The 17106-nt window shown below is 42.0% G+C and overlaps 1 protein-coding gene and 1 long non-coding RNA gene across 3 annotated transcripts in view; one reads left to right on the forward strand and one right to left on the reverse strand.

Annotated features, from left to right (window-relative positions):
- The window catches only part of mctp2a (multiple C2 domains, transmembrane 2a), a 33564-nt gene extending 24124 nt beyond the window's left edge, over positions 1 to 9440 (forward strand). The window contains exons 20-23 of the mRNA XM_004553219.5: positions 4056 to 4165; positions 4296 to 4405; positions 6374 to 6471; positions 8625 to 9440. Coding sequence (XP_004553276.2) covers positions 4056 to 4165; positions 4296 to 4405; positions 6374 to 6471; positions 8625 to 8684 — 378 coding nt within the window. The 3' untranslated portion in view covers positions 8685 to 9440. The remainder of the gene's footprint in view (positions 1 to 4055; positions 4166 to 4295; positions 4406 to 6373; positions 6472 to 8624) is intronic.
- Positions 9441 to 15075: 5635 nt separating this feature from the next.
- The window catches only part of LOC143419643 (uncharacterized), a 50839-nt gene continuing 48808 nt past the window's right edge, over positions 15076 to 17106 (reverse strand). For both annotated transcript variants that reach the window (XR_013099657.1, XR_013099656.1), the window contains exon 3: positions 15076 to 15480. This is a non-coding gene — a long non-coding RNA (uncharacterized LOC143419643). The remainder of the gene's footprint in view (positions 15481 to 17106) is intronic.

The following is a 17106-nucleotide window of genomic DNA, read 5'->3' on the forward strand; positions in this document are numbered from 1 at the left end:
TCTGCAGCACTCTACAAATCCAAACCGCATCATTAGGTAGATTTCGAGTCCGCTTTTGGGGACAAAATAAGTAGATTTTCTTATGTCATCCTTTTCTAAAGGGAGAAGTTACACTGAGTATGATCTTTTAGAACGGGATACAGTAACAAACACATACCACACCCCAAAAGGTTATCACTTATCTTCACTTTTCCTTTGTGAGAAATCATAAATAATAATGACATCGCTTGAAAAACAGAACAACAGGAAATCTTTAAGTAGCCTGAAAATTATACTTCCCACAGCAGATAATATTCAATTATACTCAACCCGCTGTTTTTTTAGTACAGAAGGGAAAAAAGTTAACAGGGATGTGTATTATTGCTTTATGGCAATGAAGTGTGGAACTAACGCAAAGCCTCCAAGCAATGACCCCTGTGCTGCGTGTCTAGGCCCAGGATTCATATCCATAATGTGCTCAATATATTCTGCTGTGATAACCAGGGGCTACAAAAAAAAAGCCAGCTTTGTTTAAAAACACAGGCACATCCTGCAAATCCTGTCTGAAAGGACGGGCTAATTCACAGATGAAACTCGTGTGATATGTCTGCACATACAAAGTGGAAAACCCACACTTCCTATCACAGCTACTAACAGGCAAACCGAGGCTTAAACAAACAGCGGCAACGCTGAGAGAATACGGCATTTTATCCACATTGAACTGGGAACTGAATTGACCAAATCATCATTACATTACGAGGTCAGAAAAATCATTATTGGTTTCACCTTGAAACTTCAACACATAAGCGAGAAATGTCTCTTTTTTTCTCCCACAAACTGCTTTGGTTTATGATTCTCTATATATACACCATGTGTTTGCAAACTCAGCCTTCACCTCTTAAAGCTTTTTGAAAGGTTTTTCCATGAGCCTTCTAAGCCCTTTCACACTCAGAGGAAATGAAATATCTCCTTTCATTTACTAATTAAGCAGTCACCCATGTTTGTTTTAAGCTGTCAGCTTTAATTTAAAGTGGCTTATTTGAAAGTCTTGTTATGGTCTTGCTGTCACTTGAATGCGATATCATGCAGTTAGATCAAGCAGTGTAGCTTTACACACCCTATCAAAGTCTTCTTTAAAAATATTTGGGGTTAAAGAGTGATCAGTGTTAAATTTGATGACTTCAAAGCCTCACTTTTTCCCCACAGTCTCTTTTCCCTCTGAGAAGGTTATGATTACCACTCAAATATGTTTTTATCTCCCCCTCTTTTTTCCCCCTTGAGGAAGGAAATATGTAAACCTCAGTCAGAGCGGCAAGAATGTGAAGGCATGACGTTAAAGAGAGACGAAAGGCAAGGCAGCATTACAGCAGGATAATACAGAACAGATTCCCTGCCTGTGAACAAATCTGTCCTCAGGGAAGGAGAGGGCTTACAAATTATGTGTGGCCAAAGTGACTTCCCTTTGGCCTTAGGTATCAATGGAGCACATAGACAATATTTAATCATAACATAAAGAAACAGAGAGGCAAAACAAGTCCATAGATCTCCAACAGAAACGAACAGGGAAGAGGAAACAGCCTGTACACCCCCGCGTCCAAGTCTGAGGTTGACTTGCTCGCAGAACCCAGCCCAGGGGAGTTGGTGGGGGGGGTGAGGAGGTGGTTGTGGGGGTGCTAGACTGGGCTGCGGGGTTACTCCATCACTCACCCGATAGTCCACATTCACCGCTGGGTCTCCTTGAGCACGCCAGCCAGACAGACTGCCCATGTCGTGATCTGTGATGTGCACGTCGTGCTGCATGTGGACCCAACATTACATTAAAGCCCTATCTCAGCAAATTGTTTGTTAGCTTGTTTCAGGAACGCAGGTGTTTTTTGTTTAGAGAGATTTTGTATCCATGTCAGGAAAAAAAAAAGAAAAAAAAAAGATTCAGTCTGAGAATTCAAATTTGGCACCGTTTATTCTAATTAAAATGATGCTAAATGAGCTTCTCCCCCCCCCCCCCCCCAGCTTTTGATAGCTCCACATGTCTGTGAGAGCATGTTTACCTTTGTGTGGGAGATCAAATTGGTTCTCCATTACGGCACCTTAAAAGGAAGCTTTTACAATTTTATCTGAAATGAGACTATGATTTCACACAGGTTTTCTAATCAGTAGACATTTAGGCCTCGTTTAGTCCATTCCCAGTTCAGCCATCCTTTCCCATTTAAGAGGGAGATCTTTTATTTATTTGTTTTCTTCGCGCTCAAGTACATGCTTAAAAGAGAAATGAACAAAGAATATCATCACATGATTAATGTAGGAAGGACTTCAGTTTTGGTCGCTAAGGAGATGGAGGATTTCAGGAATCTTAAAGCAGATGAATAATGATAATCACGAGAGCTCTGCCTCTTGATGCATACTTCAGAGCACATCTATTTGTCTGCTTTTTCTTTTAGAAATGAAAGCCAATATGGTTTTCTCTCTTTTTCTTTTTTCTTTTGGGGCCTAGATTTACCTTGCGTGCGTATCCGTTGTAGATAAATAATGCTTCGTATCTCATACTGTAATATATTTGAATTCCAAGTCATGTAATTGGGCTGCTTAAACAAGTTTAAATGGAAATAAGGAAAGGAATGCCTAACTGACGAGGCTCCATATCAAATGAGCTATCATTTGATGTGTGGCTGTCTAAGTCCTGCAGGAGCTTACCAACACGGTTCGTAATGGCTTTTAGCAAACTCTGAAGATGTTCCGCGCCTTCAAAATAAACTTGAAAGCGTCCCCAGTCAGCTCAACTAACACCTGATGTGGAGTAAAAGACACTCAGGATGGTTTCCTCTGTTTCCCGGTGCAGTGAGGGGGGAGAGCAAAAACGAAGCGTGCACACAGATAGTCGTCTTTCCTCATAATGAGACCGTGAGATGTTAATCTCACAGAAAGCATATTTGTGATAGTTTTTCCTTTTTTGGACAGTGCTAGGCCTTCAGTGTCTGTCCAGATCGGAGCCCAGTGGGGGAGGCTCCGCTAGTGTGGGAATTGCTCTCTTCCTGCGCCTTTCGTGGAGGAGAGTGGGCCCAGCAGTGGGGAGTCTCTCTGTGCTGGCAGACAGTGTGTTCCCAGGGGCTGCCTCATGAAGCTCTGATAAAGGCACTCTGTCTGCGTCCTGTCAATGGACACTGGCTGTTGCTTCAGCTGACTTGTAACACAAACATATAGACATCCTCAAGCCTCCTGTTAGGGTCCATTAGAGCAAGCCAACCACCCCCACCCCCAACACTCTCATCCCCCTTCTCACTCTCCCTCTCCCACACTTCTCTCTGTCATCATTCCTGTCATTATTTCCTCCTTTTGATGTGAGGCTCCTCAGCCCTCTTTAGCTTGTGTTACTCGTGTTATCTCTAGTCTACTTCTCTGCCCTGGAAGGCTTCACAGTTGCCATTATTTCCAAGTTTGATGCAATCACGTTTGCTTCATTTCAAGACAAACAGCCCAATCCGCTCTCGTTCTGACTTATTGCTTTTCCACCTTGTTTATTATCTCAATGCATAAAAGCAAATAGCGCGCTTTGCGTCGTGATGGTTGTGATAATATTCGTGCGTGGTGTTCTAAGCAGGTTGAAGTGTGTGTGTGTGTTTTTTGTTGTTTTTTTGAGAATGTTAGGATAGGCTAGGAAGCAAAACGTGTTCAGACTCGTCCTGTGCAGGTTCCTGGAATAAAATCGCTCCTAAGTTGTGAGGCCCCTGCACTTCTTGTCTAGGTCGTCTAGTCTGTCTGATTGCAGATGGCCATTTTCTGTACTTTTCATCTACCGGAGAGTCTTGATTGTGCTGCACTTGTGCAACAGCTCCATTGTGTGTGACGGACAAAAGCTGAAATCTCTCAGTGCTCTGAAGCTGTTATGTGGATGGCCGAGTCTGTCTCATCTTCAAAAGCATAGTCTGAAGATGTACAGTGTTTGCTCATTACGGGCCATTCAATAGATAAATCACACATAATAGCACAGCAGAGATAAACTGGTCTTTGTCTACTCTGCCCAACAATTGACATACAGTGTACCTCATCAGTGTCTGTGCATTTTTTTTGTTTCACTTTAGGAACCCGGAAAAAAGGGTTTGATTGATAAGATATATATGGTGCAGGAAGTAGTGCTGGCTGTCCAGAACGTTTTGGAGGAGATTGCAAACATCGGGGAGCGAGTTAAGAAGTAATATGACTATTTCATAATTACCTGCCAAATATCTGGATTTTATTATACATAATACATTTAAATTACTAACATTTTATTGATGTAGTGTATATATAAAACTTAACTGGACATGTTATTCTTTTTACAGCATATTCAACTGGTCTGTCCCATTCTTGTCGTGCTTGGCCTGCTTGGTGCTGTTTGTGGCAGCAGCGCTATTGTATTTGATCCCACTGCGATACATTGTACTGATATGGGGTAAGTACCACATGTGGAGAAAAATCGCAAGCATGTTTAATTCACAAAAGATACTTAATACCTTTTGTTATTTGATCCACTTATACATATATATAAAACCAAAAATATCTCTACAAATATTATAGAAAGAAATATATACCTATATCATCTTTGCAAAACACAACTTCTTTTAGTCTTCCTAACTGTTAATCCATGATTTAATGAAGTACACTAATTTAAGAACTATGCCATCTCAACACCTCTGCAAATGCACAGAGATCAGACAGCTGCAGAGGTTTGCTCTGCCCAGTGTGGGCTGATGTAGCAGAGCCCAGCAGAGGTATGACCGAGGGTTTGTGTGAAAACAAAGCAGAGGTAGAGTAGCAAGCTGTATATAATACATGATGTCCTTGGGCAGTCTGTAGGCTCCTGGTCTAGCCTCTCATTATCTGCTGTAGTCATAGAGAATAGACCGTCATCTCAGTGGTCAGGGAGATATGCTGCCCTTAACAGGCTCTCCTCCTCCAGCTGTAAGCCCACAACCACTGTACTTCCACACTGCCTTCAACACAATCAATACCAAAAAACCACCATATCAAACAAAAAACACAGTCTGAGACACTCCTCTGCCTTCCCAGTTAACCCCCATCTCTGTGGTTGCAAGGCAAGCCTTTCAAGTTTCTTGCACATATTTAAGTCCTTAGGTTCTTTGTCTGCATGCTGAGGTACAAGCAGTACTGAGCTGTGAATATAATGGTCCCATTACAAGACCCAAGAGATTTTTTTTCCCTCTGTGGTATGGAACTATTTGTAAAGTAAATATAGATGTGCACAAAAAGATCATATTGAAGCAAACAAAAGTGGAAAAAAGTTGTTATAACCGAGTACCTATAGTTCAAATTAAAGTAACTGCTAACACTTTGTAACTACTATTAATGAATAGTACATTTGTGGGTAATTAAATATTTTATTCTTAAATGAGATTCAGATGCTTTAGTAAGCTAAAGCTAAAGTTGTTACATAATCTTTCACTTGTTTATAAAATTACTAATGCCAATGGGTTAATAACTGATCTTTGAATCATCTTTATTGTGATTTTACAACAACCTGATGCATGCATGTTCAAAAACGTTATAACCGATTAATGAATGGTTAATAAATACTGTTTGAGTGACTGATAAACACTTGTCATTGATTAGTTAATGCACAATTTTACACCCATTAAATGTCAGACGTGCCTAGATCTGTGAAAAAACTTTTCTTCCCATAAAATTTTGACGCTATCTCCTTTAAACTTCCTGCTTTTTTTAAACTTTACTTCCTGGATATCCTGTTCTGATGTGTGCGTATGTGACACCATTACAGTCTTCAAACTTGCACACTTAGCAAATAGTAAATAGTAATTTATATGTCGAAGGGTAATACTGCTGTTTGGAAGTTGCGTCTCCTGGTATAATCCAGAGACCATTATTACCCTTTGTGGAAGAATCTACAGGGTTCAGTCGGGAAGATGTTTAGCATTTGTTTTTGAGAGTTCTACTATAACATCCTAGGATGTCAAAGGGGAGACCATTTGGCACTGAGGTTCTGAAAAGTGATTTGCGTCTACTGCTGATTCAAAATCGTTGTACACCACCTGCTCTACTGGTGATTTGATAAACTGGATGCAGCACACACTGCGAATGTGGTCAGGAGTCCTTCTAATAATTACAAATAAACTTTGTTAATAAAGGGTAAGATCATATTTGAATAATGTTCCTTATGTACAACTCATCCACTTAACACACTGTTTACTGCAACAGCGACACCCTTCTTGCACATGTTCTTTTTCAGCTATTACTTAAACAAGGTGGGGAAATTCTGCACTGATAGAGTTGCACAACTGTTTTTTTATTATAGGTGTTATTTACAGTACAAAACTATATAAAACTATAGAAACTTGTGTCCTGTACGACGGCTTTATTTAATAATGCATTCCTGTTTTCACAGGCATTAACAAATTTACCAAGAAGCTGCGCAACCCATATAGTATTGACAGTAATGAAATACTGGATTTCCTCAAGAGGGTGCCTTCAGATGTTCAAAAGGTAAGGTCCAATTTTACATACAGATATGGAGAGAATTCCCTGAAGATGTCCGCATTATTTGCTGTACCAGAATTCCCAAGTGTTGCAGAGATATATCCTCTGGCTTTGTTTGATTATTAATGGACACTCGCCTTTAAAGCGGGCCTGCCCCAATTATTCCACAGTGCAACTCCGTGTAGCTGCTGCATTGCCCGAATAAGGAGATGCTCAGATCTCTCCTCAGCCATATTGCAGAGGCCTTGTCCGTTATTAGCAATTTTGCACGGCTGATTGAAGCGCTGTGACATAAAAGCCAGTGATTGGCTGCATGCCGACAGAGAGGGCTCCTGACGTGTCTGGCTGTTGTGTCAGCAGAGAAACTCTGATGTGGCCCCAGTCACTTCAGGGTGGTAGAGTCAATTAATGTAGTTGCGAGCCCCAGTAGACTTGCTGGGTGCCATATGTGATTACATATTAGCCATGGCTGATATGTCATTTGCATTTACATCACAGAGCTGAGAGGAGCTGTCAGGGTGTTATAAGTGGCGCTGGGTGCTCGGCGCTCTCTGACTGAGGATTTTGCTTAGCCAGGAAATGAAGTGCCACACAATGCCTTTATCTCGCAGGTAACTCACCAGACAGAATAGAGCGAGAAATCCTGACAGTCTGGATCTGGCAAGGCACTCTCACCCTAGTCTGTTTCTCAGCTGCACCCTTGATGTCCTTCTGCAGCAAGCCATTGCTGACTTCTCTGTGATGTTGGAGGGAGCCTGTGTTGTTTGAGATTTGGCTGACTGAGTTGGCAAAACAAGGTGGTGAATACATTTTGATTCAGAATCCTTTGTATGTCTTTTTCCCCCATTGGGATACACTATTTGAGCTTTGAAATTGACTCATTTTCAAATCCCATAGAAACAATACTTTTTTTTTCCCTGTTTTTTTTTTTTTTTAGCCTGGATTAAAAGAGGAACTACATCTTGAAAATAGCCTCAGTCATAAAAAAAGGAAACAAAACACTCTTAAGATTAATCATAAGTACGTTCCATTATGCGCTGTGAAAAATAACCTTAACATCATATACACAGGAGACCCAAAAACAATAAACCACATATTGTTTTTTTTGTTGACTTAGAACTTCAATCCTCAGATAGGTGTGGACACAGAAGACCACAAAGGAGGAAAATTGACTCCTGTCTTTCTTGCAAATGTGACTTGGCAATTAGTGCTTGTGCACATCTACAAAGTCCGCCTCAAACGGGGACTTCTGACAACACAGTGTCTGTCTTGAAATAAGAAGCATCTGTCAGTTCTGAGGACAGTTTCATGTTCTGATGCAGGAGGCAGTCACTTTGTTCCCACATTCCATCTCCCATTCTAATAATGGAGAGCAGCTAATTAGCATAGAGTTCTTACCTTTATTCAACAGATTCACCGTATTGTTTGAGCTCAGCGAGCAAGCTTCAAAGCAAGTTTTCAAATTCCAACTTGTCTTTTCAGCTTACCCTATGATCGGCCCTCTTTGGCATATGATGGGAATTTTGGTGGTAATTTTAAAAAAGACAAAAATTAGCGTCCGAATAAACCCGATTCATATTTCGCAAGCACATGCGGGAATTTATGGATGAGAAAGTGTGTAACATGAGTTGAGTTCCTTGAGTTTAACACTACATATGTAGCCAGGAGAAAGAACAAGGTCTTAAGTTCAAATATCACATTTCAGGTCCAGTTTTAGCCCGGAGAAATTAAAGTCACTCAGAGGTTTGCAAAGTCATAAAGAAACTTATACATCAACTTGTGTTGGTAGCGCTCAGCTTAAACAACACTAAACACTTACAAAGTTTTCTTTAGGGGACATAACTTACACTGAGTGATTATGCAGCTCGCAACTCCCTCACTGGCCTGGCTGGCAGGTCATCTCAGCAGTTGATGTCTGTTTCTAATATTGCGATTGTGGTGCAGAATGAGGGGGGCGTTCACTGGTACAGAACCCTTGACTCTTCAAATCCTTCCTCCCTGTGATTAATCCCCTCTGCTCCTGTGTTTAAAAAATGATTCATTACAGGCGAGCCTGCCTCGCTTTCCCCTGCACCAGCTCTCCTCAGGGGAGCCATTACCGTGCGCTCCACTGAGCTCGGATTACCTGCCTCTGACCAAACTCCTGTTTGTTTTTACAGGTGCAGTACAGTGTGCTGAGAGCGCCCACCAGCCAGAACCAGGCGCGGAAGAAAAAGTAAGCTCCGCGGACACGCTGGATGAAAGGCTGGTCTCTTTCTAAATGTGGCATGATGCAATCCACCTGACAACAATGCTCCAGTGCCAGCAGAGCCCCTGACCCCGTGCACCCCATCATACCACCCTAACTCTGCTCCCTGCTGCTGAGGGGCAGCTAGCCGCTCTCTGGCTTGTGTGTTTGCCACCCCCCTGACAGGGGCTGTGAACTGCAGCCGCTAGGAGGGCAGCACATGGCGCTGTCAATCACAAGCTTGGAGGTAAAGAAAAAAGAGCATTGCGAGGCTCAGCCTTCATCTTTGGATATAATTTAGAAAGGAATGAAAAGCATCTGGGGCTTTTTTTCGACTTTGGTAAAACTGAGAAATTTGCCTTAAAGAAAAGAAAATACAAACTTAACAAACCACTGCAATGTTCTTTTTTTCTTTATATGTTCATTTAACTAAAGGTCACATATATTTTAAATAACTGTGGTGAAATAATATTTTTTGTTTATATTTAAAATATTAAGGACAGAGTACTGAATTTATCTTTTTTGTGGTATAGATTTGCTTTATTTAACGTAATCCTACAAGCACTCCTAATTTTATCTCAGAAACAAATATAGTCATGAAATGTATTATTTCCAACTTGCTTGGCTTAAGTAAAGTTTTTGTGTTTCCTGTTAAATTCACGTGCAAGTTTTACCTCCTAGCATCGTGTCTGCATCATCAAATGGAGAATCTGCAAGAATCCTGAATAAAGAATCTTGATCAGTTTGAGTTCTTGTTTTTTTTTCAATAACTGCACTCTTGTGAGCATGGATTACACCACTTCTTTACTTGAATACACAGTAAACACATCTGATTACACAACACAGCCATTGAAACGGCGCTCACACACCGGCCACTGCTGCGCCTTGGTTACCAAGCTCACATCAAAGCTGTGTGGCTCCAGTGTGCTTCCTAATGTATTGCTTTGTTGCCTTCTCACAATAACAGGGTCCAGATGAGAGAGAAAGAGCTCATCTCACAGAGAGTACTCTCTCCATCCCCGGCACTTAGTGCTTTATATTTCCACTAAAATCACCTGGCCTATCTAATGGTTGCACACGTACACACACATATACACACACACACACACACGTACTCTGTTTTTCCATCTGTATTCCCGCAACAGTTTTTCAAAGTCAAGGGATATAGCGTATCATCTCTCAGTGTTCCCGCGCATATTAATTTTAAATACGCAAAATGATCGATTGGCATCTTTGATCATTTTTGATTGTGCAAAACAGTATTTCTTCTTATTTATGTTGCTCACATAAATGTTTCACAAAGTGACTAAAGAACTGTTCTTCAAAATAATTGCATCCTGTAGAATATATGAGAGTACATAAGAGGAAATTAAAACTAGAAATAGTAGTATTTCCTTCTTTGCCCACTAGATAAATGGCAGATACTCTCTTTCACAATATACAATACAATATATAGTTATAATTGAAGTTGAGCTGAACTGAGGAGTGGACTCCAGCAATGGAAGTTTGTTCCAACCAATTGGGGGACTGAGCATCACGGCCGGGTCCCCTCCCTCCCTCCCACCCACCCCTCCTCCTCCTCAGGAGTAGCACGCTGGTGAAAGAGCATCCATCTGTGCTTTGTGAAGAGTTTGATTGGCTCAGGGGGACCTGGTGGAGCCCCGGGCTATCTCTTTTGACAGGCTGATAGAGACATCACTGGGCTCTCCCAGGAGCTGCCACCAGGGGTCCATTTCAAAGTGAGAGGGTGTGGAGGTGACCCTGAGCTTCTGACGAGCTAAATCCCACACACTGGCTGAAACCCTCCTACATTCTTGGCTCCACTGGGGCTTGGGGGGGGGAGCTGGTTTTGGCTGTGCTGAGAGGAGGGCATCGCGGGGAGGTGTGTAAGGGGGGGTTACAAGCAGATCCAATGCAAAACCCGATGAAACGTCCCCAAGAGGTGAAACCAATTAAGCGACACTCCCAGGGTACTTTTAAGAGACATTACAGCAAACAACCGGATTTCATCTAAATATCTGACAGAACAAGTGAAAATAAGAATGTGACATATACGGGGCCAAAAACAACACAGTTTATCTAAAGTCATCGCTTTGGTTAATAGCACTTAGTTGAAATGATGTGTCATTTGACATATATATTATTATAAAGATAAATTCTTCCAGTTACGAGAGGTCCTAAGGGACTATGGTTGCCTGCCTCCAAGCTGTCAAATCTTTGAATCTGTGGCACTGAGGTTGTGGACTTGGATGTACCCCGTATCATTCATATTCAGTGGATCATACCGAACAGTCTGACAGGGATTCAACAATTGTTGATTCTACTTTGCATGCACCGGTGCGCACTCATGCTCTCTACTTATATGCACATATGGCACGCACACACAAACACACCTAAGCCCCTCTTCAAAGTGTTGTAATCATATTTAAGGAATTATTTATCAGTATATTTTCTCCTGGGACAGTTGCAGATATTTGCAGAGGAAGTCACTGTGCAATATGGTCCCTGAATGCGGTGGGGAAAATCCCTGGATGTTTTACAAGCCTGCTAATGAACATTTCAGCCACACAGCAGTTAACATTGTCTGATCATATTCTTTCTCCAGTAGTAGTTGTTGTTGTGCATGGTGTGGCAGTGATGTCTTCATCAGGCTGTCAAAAAGGAAGTGCCTGCAGCTGTGGCGGATCCCCCCAGAGCCTGTCACACTCCTTGTTTCCATGGCAGTCCTTCAGGCAGCACCACAGGCAGGCTGTGTGCAAGGACCCATACAACCTGTTTTTTCAGCAGCCGCTCTTCTGATGTTCAGCCCTGGAGCGGGCGTCAAACTACCAAGTGCAGAGAGGGAGAGCGAACACTGCACCCTTTGTCGCAGTTCTGTGTTGCTTTACAAGGAGATGCATAGAGGAAAAAAACAAAACAGAACACAAAACTCATTTAAATAAGCCAGTGTTCTCAACAAATCCTTAGTAATTGTTACTGTTACAATGCTGTTAAGGTTCTCTGACCTCCCCTCTGACAGACATAATGCGCACGGGAGGAAAAACCAACAAAAGCACCGCTATCCGTTGACTTACATGTGTTAAGGCGCTTGTGTATGTGTTATTTGGTCTCTTTGTACCACCGGAGAAGCAGGTCATCACTGGAGATCACTGGCTGCTCTGCAATTCCCAAATGGCCTAAATTATTACGGCAGAGGTTACGATTTGCCTCTAAACAGAACACACCAATGCACCAAATGAAACATGACCTGTTGTGCATCAGCTCAGTTGTCAAACACAACGCAGAACATACTGATGTTAATACAGTTAGCGACTGTTTAGCCCAGTGTATATTAACACGTCTACATGAGACTGCATTGGGAGTTTTTAAAATGATGCTGTAGCCACCTTGAGCTGTTTTCCTCCAGATTGCGCCTTAACTAGCTGGCACATTTCTTTAGTCTCTCCTGATGAAAGACATAAATTATAGTAACCAGGACTGATGTCGTCTCTGGGAATACGGGCGGCAATGTAAGTGAGATAACAACAGAGAGAAAAATGGTCGCTAATAGCAGCTGTTTGCACTAGCTCCAGTTTACTAATAATTCATTTTGTGGCCCACAGTACACGCTGGTGTTAAGAGATGGCAAAAGCCATAATTCTTTATAGCATCAAGAACTGAAGATGGCCTTTAAGAGCTGAAATTAAATCATTGGCCTTTAAAAGCATCTCTCCAAGGGGCGAGCTGCATTAATAAATTCAACTGATTCTGCTTTAATATTATTCAGAGTGCATTAAAATGAAGACAACAGCTGGGATCATGGGCAGTCTCGAGAGCATTGCTTGGGCCAATGAGTGCCGATGAGATGCAAAGCATGTCTAAGCACAACCTTGCGTTGTGGACGTGGAGGGGGACACAAGGTCTCAGTGCCGTACAGGTGCGGGCCTGACAGTTGCTGTTCCTGGATCAGAGGTTGTGCTATACTGACACTGGTCACAGGACAGCCAGTGCCTGCTTCAAAAAACAATGTCAAGTGAGCCACCCGGCTACCCAGCCGATCAGGCCAGTTGCTGCCAGTATCATGACAGCACTGCTTAGAAGAGCTACAAGAATTTTCACACAATAAACGCTTTGGTTTTACAGTCACTGTTTGGAATAGTTATGGGGTCACTTTGTTATGCTGAAAAATGGAATGGAAGTGTGTGTGTGAGAAAAAAAAAAAGCAGCACTGCAGTTTTGTTAAAAGAAAAAAAATGAGCGGAAATAAGTGTTAAGCTTTCTAACATTTGGTGTTACATCAGTGCTCTATAGTTAGCACAAGCCCGCGCGTCAGGAAACAATACAAAGAATAATTGAACTGCATATTTCATTCTAATTAACAGTGATATAACGCAATGTGACTCTCAGCCTCCTGAGGAAAGAGCACCATATTTTGTTTGATGAATCTGCTCAAGCCACCGCTAGTCTCGCCGCTAACCCCTGGGGAATCAGGTATCATTAGAGATATGAACAGATCTGCTTTTTTGTCTTGGAGAAAGAAAAAAAAACAGGGGGAAAAACACATTTCCTCAGCACTGGCACACGGGTGAATGTGAAAATGTTCAATATTAATAGCCTTTCATCAAGGACACAATTAGGACACCTCTATTTGACACATTCTATAGGTTCAGAATGAATATGAATATATGGTCCCAAGGAAGGAGCCACTGGCTGAATAACAAAGTGAAATCATCAGGACACCGAGCAGAATGAAGAACACACAATATGCCAGGTGGGCAGCTGATGTATTTTGATTCATTGTGAATTTAAAAGAAGCAAGAGATTCAAAGTATATCAATATTAGCCTGCTTTCTAATTCATGGCCCAGGGCAAGCTGTATATTTATCTAAATTAGCACACATGCTGCTATACAAACACATGAACGCAACACACATATTAAAGGGAGCACATTACATTCTGCTGTGCTGAGTCGTAACACTTTGAAAGTACAAGACTTGTGTGTTTCAGTATTTTAGTCCTTTTTTCAGAGAACAAAAAAAACTATTAAAACCCAACACTGGTCATGGATCAGTCAGAGGTTCACAGAGAGCACATTTGATTAGTGAGTGCAGTTAAAGATATGTAATTTTCTACACCAGAGGTTCGTGGTTCTGACTGCAAAGTGAAGGTGTGAAAAGGGCTTTGGTGAAGTGAGGAAACTAATCACACGTGCATCACCCCTGAGCACTGTCTCCTCTGAGCTCTGCCACATTATGACACCGTAGAGTCATGTAGCACACAAGCACAGTTAGGCCCATTAACCACAGCAGCTAATTATCGGCTCCTACAAGGTCTTCAAGCTCTCAGGCAATGCATGCTCTCATTTCTGATTAAAAACATAAATGCATTCAGGAAAAAAAAAAAAAAAAAAAAGAGGATCAATTACACGAGGCAGAAAAGATAACAGCTCTGTACCAGAGTAATTAGGCTGGGTGTTTCATCAGAACCGCTTATTCTGTGATGAAGGTTTAAAGAGTCCAGTGGCAGAAACACCACAACTGTGTTTGTTTTATTTATGATGCTGCAGTGTCACCCACCGGGGCCCAATTAGCCTGCGACTGATGCCTTGGAAAGAATCTGTCTGCGCTGCTTTTGACAGGAAATGAGAGCTTCACTTTGCTTGTGTCCTTCTTGTGACCTGTGGACTTCAACCTGTTTAAGGGCCAACTGGCCAGCAGGGCTGACTCGAACATGTCGCCACAACAAACTTCTTCTCCATTTTTTAAAAATTATTATTTCTTTTTTAGTTAATTTGCCTGCATATATCATACCACTTCACAATGTCAACAGACGGTGCTGTGGGACTTACTTCGCCAAAAGCATCCGCTTTTCTCCTGGCCGATTTGATAGCGATGTTCGACAATGTATGTAACAGCACTCTCACCGTTCCCTACCCACATGAGGGAGCACCACCATAAGGAATGAGCCTGATTGGCTTGAGCTCCTACACCAGTCTCAAACCGTTTGTCAAAGTAATTTTCTTAATTAACTGTGATGTGCTCTGATTAGGATAGTATTTACCAATTTACATCATATCAGGCAGCACAGGGTTTAAATTGGCTTTCATGAACGCAGTGCATATGTTCTACGGCAGTGGAGTGAAATAAAGCAGTAAATGAACTCGTCAAGCTTTGATAGGGTATTACAAATAGGTTAGTCTGAGATTTCTTTTTCATTTTAGTGAGCACGGCTTCTCCTTTCAGTCTTAATAACAATAACAACCATTTTTAAATCTACTGTATTAGCAATGCCTCACATTTTCCTCTTTTCCTCCCTGTTAGAACAACACAGCGCTTCATGTAATCCTTGAATAACTGCACACACGCACGCACATACGCAGGCGCACACACAGAGACACACACGGACAGATGTAGTTTATTAGTTTCAATAGGCAAATGAAAAAGAATGTCTATGGTCCTTTAAGCAAGCAGCAAGAGACCAATTAGCAAGTATCTCTATTCAATTTCTCCATATCTCTACTTAGTGAGTGTGAGGGAGAGCGAGGCCTGGGAGGAGGAGTTTGAGCAGCACAGACAGGAAGAGAGAAAACAAAGCCATCATCTCCCAGTGCTTGCCCCCCTCTCCCCTCTCCTCTGCAGCTCCAATTACTGGCTTCTCTCCCTGCCATCAGTATGCAGCAGGGCCGCTCCTCTCCTCCACTCGCCCCAGGCCATTGAATACGTTACCTCTGCTATGGGGCTCGGGGCTCAGGGGCACTGCGCCCCCTAACCCCCTGGATAATTTGGGATTCCTGCTCCTGCCTTGGAGAGCTGAAAACAAATAAAAGACCCAGATAAATATAAAAAATAAGGTTGCCTCACAAATATCCAGAGATCTACTGATTTATTGATTTGTTCATTCCACCACTTATTATTTGTAAATCATTACTGATCTGCAACCACCCACACCTCCATCTGAAACCTATGCGAGGGGAGAAGACAGCACTTCACTCAGGCACTAGTTGAAGCGGATGAAAAAGTGGTTTTCAAAAATTTGTTTTTCTTCCTTTAAAAATGTCCTGAACAACAACAACTGGAATTGTCATTTTGAAGGGCATTACACAATTTCAATTACAGTTGAAAGTACTGTTCATTCATAATTGTTCATTGTTATTGTTCGATTTTGCTAACAAGTGCTTCCAGTAGAATAACAAAAACTTTCTTAAATTTTCTGCAAAGAAAAAAAAAGCAACCTTTTTGTTTCTATAACAAAAACCAGCGCCAGGTGAGAATTACCGCTTTCATTCTTTTACACCCCAAAATCTGCCCGGTGCACTTGAGGCGAGTCTGTATAGCTGTTCAAACTAGACTGCCTCTGGCTTAGATTTCTCTTCCATCTCCCCGTCTTTGTCCATGTTTCAGATCGCTCACAGCTACAGACCACAGAACTCCTATTAAAGCACTTCAGGTTTCATGAGCACTACAGAAAGCCGCGTTTTGAAATCCCTTTTAAACAAAAACTAACAAAAACGGCAAAGTATGACAACCTGCTAATCCGGCTCCCCAGCATCACTACTTACATCACCATCTCAATGCTCAAGCGAGCCTGAATGTACCAAAAATGCCCACAATCATAAAACGAATAACAAAATGTTTCTCTGCTGATGTAAAACTGTAAAACAGGTTGGGGGTTTTTTTTTGGTCTCGAGCCTTTCATGTTGACAAACACAGCTACACTGTAGTTCTCATGCTGCGGTCTGTGTCCACAGCTGCTCTCTTTCCACTTGTTCTGTGAGCAGATGCATGCTTTGCTCTTTTGCATAGAGCCGCATGACTGAATTGTTTTGGAGATAGGGATAACAATGAAATGCAAAGAAATGGGGTGGAAATTGTACCATGAAAAAGATGCTCTTCCACTTCACTGTACAGCTTGAGGTCGTAAAGGAGAGCAAAAACCCCAACGCGGGCCGTCCGAGTCAGATAGCACTCACATTGCACGGAAACCGCTCCATTCTCCTCGTAGTGACACCAATGCCTGTTTAATATGCTTCTGTTTCTCAAAGAAAACCCCAAAACTATTGCTGTAAATGATTACTAGATTACTTAATGTAGCGCTGAATCAATTCTCAAATGTGTCTGTCCCTGGTATACAAAGCAAGGCGGGGTGGCGGAGCAGAGTGAGACAGTGAGCATGATAGAGCCATAGGGGAAATTATGAGACTATTAAGGAGACACTGTTGTTACTCTTGGCTTCTTACAGGATTTTGCCAGTGGCTGTATCTCCATTTTAATACAGCAGTTGGCAGCAACTGGTCATGCAGTAGTGAAGCTGCAAGCCACTTGATTTTAAATTGCGATATTGTCAAATAATTTGTTCACCAAATCAGCTATGATGTAATGTTAGGTGAGGTAATCCACTTACAATGATTAAGATGCTCTGTTTTCTTCTTTCTTCCA

This window comes from Maylandia zebra, linkage group LG7, assembly GCF_041146795.1.
Source record: "Maylandia zebra isolate NMK-2024a linkage group LG7, Mzebra_GT3a, whole genome shotgun sequence".
Lineage (NCBI taxonomy): Eukaryota > Metazoa > Chordata > Actinopteri > Cichliformes > Cichlidae > Maylandia > Maylandia zebra.